The sequence below is a fragment of the Sinocyclocheilus rhinocerous genome, unplaced genomic scaffold (genome assembly GCF_001515625.1).
Source record: "Sinocyclocheilus rhinocerous isolate Xijiao unplaced genomic scaffold, SAMN03320098_v1.1 scaffold2491, whole genome shotgun sequence".
Lineage (NCBI taxonomy): Eukaryota > Metazoa > Chordata > Actinopteri > Cypriniformes > Cyprinidae > Sinocyclocheilus > Sinocyclocheilus rhinocerous.
In genome coordinates, this window is record NW_015647049.1 from 677,579 (window position 1) to 684,521 (window position 6,943).

Below are 6,943 nucleotides of genomic sequence, written 5' to 3' on the forward strand. Positions count from 1 at the left end.
CAAAGCCGTGATTCCCATCCACTTACATTATAAGACTGATAGACTGCAACGGTTTGAGTTCAAAATCTTCGTTTGTGTTCTACTGAAGAAACAAAGTAACCAACATCTTGGATGCCCTGGGGGTAAGCAGATAAACATCAAATTTTCATTTTTGGGTGAACTATCCCTTTAAAAAGGATGAGACAATGATTTCCAGCTTTCCAGAGAAATATGACTGTTTTTTACTTACATGAGATGAAGAAGCCTTGAAGAAGGTGAAGAGGAGTTTCCAGGCCAGAAGATATCCCAGAATGCAGCAGTGCTCCATACTGAGGGGCTGCACCACTGCAAACTCGCCCACTTGCACACCACCTAGAATACTGTCCAAGAGCTCTTCTGTGGCAGAAAGGATGCTCATTAACGCTGCTGGAGGAGACCTACAGGAAGTGCACACAGTAAGTTGCCAAGATACCATTAAAGTTGTGGGTGGCCAAAAAATAAAATAATAATAACATAATTAAAAAATAAATAGCAAATAGTAAACAGATATTTTAAATAATTAAAATAAAAAATTAGTTTATAAATAAGAGTAAAAAATGCAATAATTAAATAAAAAATAAAAACAATAAATAAACAAACACATATACATATATTTTGTGTTATTTAGATCATGTTTATTGCATTACTTAGTTATTTTACGTTGAAGTTATTTTAAAATATCAAACCAAATGGGATCTATTCGGCATTACATATCCAAAGACTTTTAAGAGCCAGTATGTGTGAAAGAGTGTCTTACAAGCATGGTTCTTCTCCATCTTCGTCATCAGATTTAGCACTGGCACTCTCGCTGTCACTCTCTGGCAACAAAGGCATCACCCTGTAAGACACGAACACATCACTCACATTTCTCCTGAGACGATTCAACGTCAGCACTGAGACTCATTCAAAGACTTGTAATGGACATAGCATTACAGCAACAGCACAGCGGAGATCTCAGCTAACCCCGTGGAATATGAAACTGTTTCTCTCCCAGAGGCTTGTGCTCTCAATGAAGCATATTTAATTAAACCCAAAGCGGAACGCATTGTGGATTAAACTTCTTCCGTACAATATGACCTTAAAGCTAGGCAAAAACTGGCCGTCCCTTGGAGTATTCATTTCAATTACATTTACAATTATGTTCTAGACAGATACTTTCCTAACAAAGCAACTTACAGGAAAGCCCATTATAGCGTTTCTGCAGACGCTGCAGAACAGGTAGAAAACAAAGATAATGTCTAGGTGGTAAGACACATGCTGACTCCTTAATGCGGTATTCTAAACTTTGCATTTTATTTTTCCCCACAAGTCCAATTATTATGTTAAACAAGTTTTCCTGCACCAAAAACAGTTGTAAATTTTGTTTAGCATGACCATTTTCTGCCCTTTCATTGACTCTTTAGTACAGGTTGTTTTTGCTACTGTTCCTTTAAAACTTTGTTCATATGTTAATGTGCTTATGGTTGCTTTAGAGTATATCTACATTAGGGCCTTTCGCACCATGGGAACCTTTTCATAGTACCAGAACTAATTGTGGAACTACCCACTTTTTGGCGTTTTCTCACCACCGGAACTGGGTGCAATTTTAGTACCGGACTGGCTTTTTCAAGAACCAAATTAGCTCCTACTCCGGAGCAGGGTCTAACCAGCACAACTGGTACTAATCGTGACGTAAGTAGACACTGATTGGCCAAACGCGTATGAAACCGCCCTCCCTGGACTTTGATAAAAGTTCTCCCCCAAAAAATCTAAATTTGCTGAAAATTTACTCACCCTTAGGCCATCCAAGACGTAGAGGAATTTATTTCTTCATCGCAACACACTTGGAGAAATTTAGAATTACATCACTTGCTCACTATTAGTCCTGTAGACTGAATGGGTGCCATCAGAAAGAAAGTCCAAACAGCTGATAAAAGCATCACAATAATCCACAAGTAATCCACACCACTCCAGTCCATTAATGCCTTGTGAAGTGAAAAACTGCATGTTTTTAAGAAACAAATCCATCATTAAGCGGTTTTTAACTTCAAATCATTGCTTCCAGCTAAAATATAAGAACTCTATCCATAATATTGCTTTCTCCAGTGAAAAAGTCATCTCGTCTGAATCAGGAGAGAAATATGCACAGATCAAGCACCATTTACAGGCAAAAACAGTCCAAAACAGTTCTAAACTGTCAGTGGATGCAGTGACAAAATGGGACAGATTTTTTCACTGGATGAAGCGTTATTGTGGATTATGGACTGGTATTTTGGCCAAAAAGTTTGGCTTAAAGTAAAAATTCCTTGATGGATTTTTTACAAACACTCAGCTTTTCACTTCACAAGACCTTAATTAATGGACTGGAGTCCTGTGGATTACTTGTGCATTATTGTAATGTTTTTATCAGCTCTTTGGACTCTCATTTTGACGGCACCCATTCACTGCAGAAGTGATGTAATGCTAAAAATTCATTTAAAAAAATTTAATGTTAATTTTTGGGTAACTATTCCTTAATAAAAGGTAAGTTTTCCATGATATGACACATTTAAATGTCTATTGTTTGGAGTCAGAGTGAAGTAAGAGTTAAAGAAGGTAACAGAGTCTATACTTGTGTAGGATGTGGTAGACTGCGAGCTGTAACGGCCGGGCTTTGAAGAGCAGCAGGGGTGAGAGGGTATTCAGCAGGGTCTGGAGGGGCTCTGGCAGACTGCTCCTTTGGTCAGCTACAAACCGAGGAGGGAGTTTATTCTGTGTGAGCAGCTCCACGGGGATGTAGGTAAGAGCCTCCCCCACTGCCCTCAATACCGCCAGGGGGAACAAAGGATCATCTGGCTCTGTAAAGTCCGCTGAGACAAAAGATTGACATTTCAGTAGTGTGTTAACCACCAGACATCATGTTTCCATTAAATATCAAAAGTATAAATGATACAAGTATAAAAATGATTTCTAGGTTAATACTAGGGATGAGTAACAATGCCATTTGTACAAACAGATGATTACTAAGTTTGAATAGTTTCTACATATAGATTTTTTGCTTGTTTTGTTTAGTGGCTGAGCTTTAAATATACTATAAATAAAAATGTTTAAAATGTTTGTAATTTTTTACAAAAAGTTTAAAATTCTACTGTAAAAAAACTTAATTGTTTAATCACTTTATATGCAATTTTACTATGCAATACAATAAAATAATATAATACAAATGTGTGGTTTTTGCAACTGTAGAAACTATAAATACAATACAATTTATGGTTAAAACAGTAAAAGAAAATTTCCAGTAGTCGCTGCATGACATTACGTATAATTATATAGTTACATCTTATATAAATATTTTTTTACTTTTTATTTTTGTTATCATTAAAGGTATTTTGTTATTTAGCTAACGTATGCTGCATTTAGTGCTGTTGGCGTTTTGTCTTTGTGTTTATGGCCTTTTTCACCATCTATATTTGAGTACTGCCCATGTTTTATGGAACAGCCTGTCTTTCTATTTTACCACCTGTATTATTATGGTGGTTAGCAGCACATTTTAAGGTAAAAAGCAGATTTCAGTAGTTCAGGTAGAGTGGTATATTAATATCATATAATTTAATAAAAAATACTGTTAAAAGTTATAAAAATATATAGGCACCAATATGCCATCCTGTAATACTTGAAACACTGTAACAGTAATTTTTTTAATGTGAATTTCTGGCAACAACAGGTGAATTTTTTTTTTAATTAACAGGATTTTTTTTCCACAGTAGTATGCTGTGCTTTAGTCATTTTGAAGGTCAAACCTTCTCTTATAAGTTGTGTTTTTAAATGCATCCCCAAACACACTTTTTATTTCTTTTTTTTTTTTAGATGGCATGTTTTGAAACATTTACATATACACTATTGTTCAAAAGTTTAAGGTTGGTAAGATTTTTTTAAATGTCAGGGTTTACACTAAAATATTAAGCAGAACAACTGTTTTCAACATTGATAAGAAGAAATGTTTCTTAAGCATCAAATCAGCATATTAGAATGATTTCTGAAGGATCGTGTGAATAATGTGAAATTCAGCTTTACTATCACATTATTAAATTACATTTTAAGACTTCTTTTAAAAACAAGAAACAACTTACTGACCCCGAACTTTTAAACAGTAGTGTAGATATATAAAAAAAAAAAAATCATTAAACCACAAACCAAACATGAAGGCTCTTGTTAAGTCGACTCACCGGGGATTTTAATAAGCAGTGGGAGCAGAAGGTTGTGAATTCCCTCCAAAAAGAACTCCTTCCACTCCGAGTTCAGCTCTGGAGGAAGCTGTTCCTCCACACCAGCAGGGGGCGACGTGAAAAACTCACTCAGCCTCACAATCAGGTCACAGTTTGCGCACACAAACAGCTGTACCCAAGGGTTCCAGAACATGCTGCTGTTCTCACGGGCAGTCTGTGAAAACAACGCAATTACATGTCACGCTGATTAAAAAAGACATTCGCTTAGATCGTCGTCTGTGTGCAGCACGGATCTAGTAGGTGTGATTATTTATAAGATCAGCCATATGTGTAAAGCATTTCAGATCTGATTTACACCTGGTATTAAAATAAAATCGGTTCAAAATGCAGATTCGATTGTGCACTGGGGTGGAAATTTCTGAAAAGGACAGGGAAAGTGTCTCTGTGAGCCTGTCTACTGCATACAAACAGTGTGAATGAAGATGGAGAAAGAAATCTCACCTCAAGCCATGCCAGCATGGAGCAGAGCAGGAGATCCCAATGAGTGTTTCCCAAGACTGTAGGAGAATGATCCACCATCCAGCACAGGAAACGCATAATTTCTACAGCCAATAAGAGCCATGTGGCTGAAACTTTTCCAAGGTCACTGAAAAAGTACATATTGCTTGTTATTATAGCTATTATAGGGCTGTCACGATAACCGCAATATCGCAATACCGCGCTATTGACGAGCCAACCACAGAGGAATGCAAGAACCGCAGCAAGTAAACACGGGGTGTTTACTTTACTTACTTTAAAGGGATAGTTCACCCAAAAATGAAAATTCTGTCATTAATTACTCACCCTCATGTCGTTTCAAACCTGTAAGACCTTCGTTCATCTTCGGAACATAAATTAAAATATTTTTGATGAAAGGTGAGAGCTCTCAGACCCTGCATAGACAGCAACGCAACTGTAATGTTCCCAGGTCCAGAACGCACGCTTCCCTCAAGCGTAAACAACACTGATTACGCAGATTACGTTCATGCGCACGCTTTCTCCCCCAAACGTAAACAACGCTGATTACGTCGATTATGTTCTTGGGTACTCTCCAAAATGGCGGAAGACGTAACTCGGGAGAGAAGAATTGTTAAATAAATTATGTTATTTTTGTTTTATTTGTGCTCAAAAAGTATTCTCGTAGCTTCGCAAAACAGTTGAGCCACTGATGTCACATGGACTGTTATACCGATGTCCTTACTATGTTTCTGGACCTGGGAACATTACAGTTGCGTTGCTGTCTATGCAGGGTCTGAGAGCTCTCACATTTCATCAAAAATATCTTAATTCGTGTTCCGAAGATGAACGAAAGTCTTACGGGTTTGGAATGACATGAGGGTGAGTAATTAATGACAGAATTTTCATTTTGGGGTGAACTAACCCTTTAAATGCTAGTCTTTGCAACACTGTGTGAAACAACACCGACCACGACACATTTTCCATTTAATCTGCACCAAATGCAACAAAGAAATTAGGATGATGCAGGTCATCTAAGAACAGCATCTTCCAAGAAATATGAACCACAGTATGTATAAATTACATTTAATATGCAACAATATGCATGATAGACCGATTTTATACACCCTTGAACCACCACTGTGGAGAATAAAGGAGAAACCCTAATATCACAAAAGCAGATGCATATCGGTTTAGTCTTTACATATTAATAGCCACACAAATCAATTGTATACATATGAATGTTTTGATACTGCTATGAAATATTAAATTGCTTATTGCCCCTTATAATAATCGTATTTGTTTAGTATCCAAAACTGAGAAAGATCAATGGATTACGAACCGGACAGAAACATACAAATATGGCCTACTGCATTTGTACATAGTCACTGCTTAAAACAAACAAGACGTACAAATGAGCATTTAAGACACACATTTGTTAAAAATGATATTTAATTACAGAAAAAGCTCCCATAATGGGTATTTTCAGCATTTTACTCAGCTTGCTAAAAGAAGCCCTGCAAACAAAGGGTCAAACAGGCAGAGCCGTTAATACGCTAGGCTACCAGCGAGGGCTCTTTCATTCAAATGGGACACAAACACTAGAAATGTAATGCTTATGTTGACAGGGTAAGTGCAGGAACCGTGGATTAAGAGCCATGTGAACTCAAAGGTAATAGCCGGGTTATGAAACATCACACACTGCCTACAGATACACAAACAGCAGCGGCGGCGCCTGCATGTGTCCAACCCGACAACAGCTTTGTTCGCGGCTCCCGTACAACACCCCTAACCCCACGCACAGGAATTAAACCGCTACAATTTAATTAAAATAATTAATATATTACCATACGAGCTGCCTCTGCCCACGTGCGCTCCTTCTTTCTCTTCTGTTTGTCCTTCATTTCCTCAGCGTTGTCGCGCGGGTGCGGATTTCTGCAGCGGATATGAAACGTGTGCGTGATATACGGCAAGCCCGCTAGCGTGCTAGGCTAGCTGCAAAACCAAACAGGTCTTTGATTCCCTTTCGCCTCAAGTACTTGCGTAGTCGCTCTGCTCAAACACGCACGCGTTTCCGTAAAACTGCTCGCCCCCCAAAAAAAGCGATCGGTTATTGCAGCGGCGGCGTTCCAGAGAGTTTTTGTAACGTCTCGAGGGTTAAATAGAGGTAAACAGAGACTGGGCGAAGAACAGGCGATCCCCAGCAGCCTTTGGCATACTGCAGGAAGTCCTCAGTTTGGAATGCA

At 38.1% G+C, this 6,943-nt stretch overlaps 1 protein-coding gene across 2 annotated transcripts in view; it reads right to left on the minus strand.

Annotated features, from left to right (window-relative positions):
• LOC107708613 (E3 ubiquitin-protein ligase listerin-like) overlaps positions 1-6,943 on the minus strand; it is a 26,913-nt gene that overhangs the window by 5,454 nt on the left and 14,516 nt on the right. For both annotated transcript variants that reach the window (XM_016512889.1, XM_016512888.1), the window contains exons 21-25: positions 4,704-4,848; positions 4,203-4,416; positions 2,609-2,846; positions 776-856; positions 230-416 (exon numbers count right to left, since the gene is read on the minus strand). In XM_016512889.1, the coding sequence (XP_016368375.1) occupies positions 230-416; positions 776-856; positions 2,609-2,846; positions 4,203-4,416; positions 4,704-4,848 (865 nt within the window). The remainder of the gene's footprint in view (positions 1-229; positions 417-775; positions 857-2,608; positions 2,847-4,202; positions 4,417-4,703; positions 4,849-6,943) is intronic.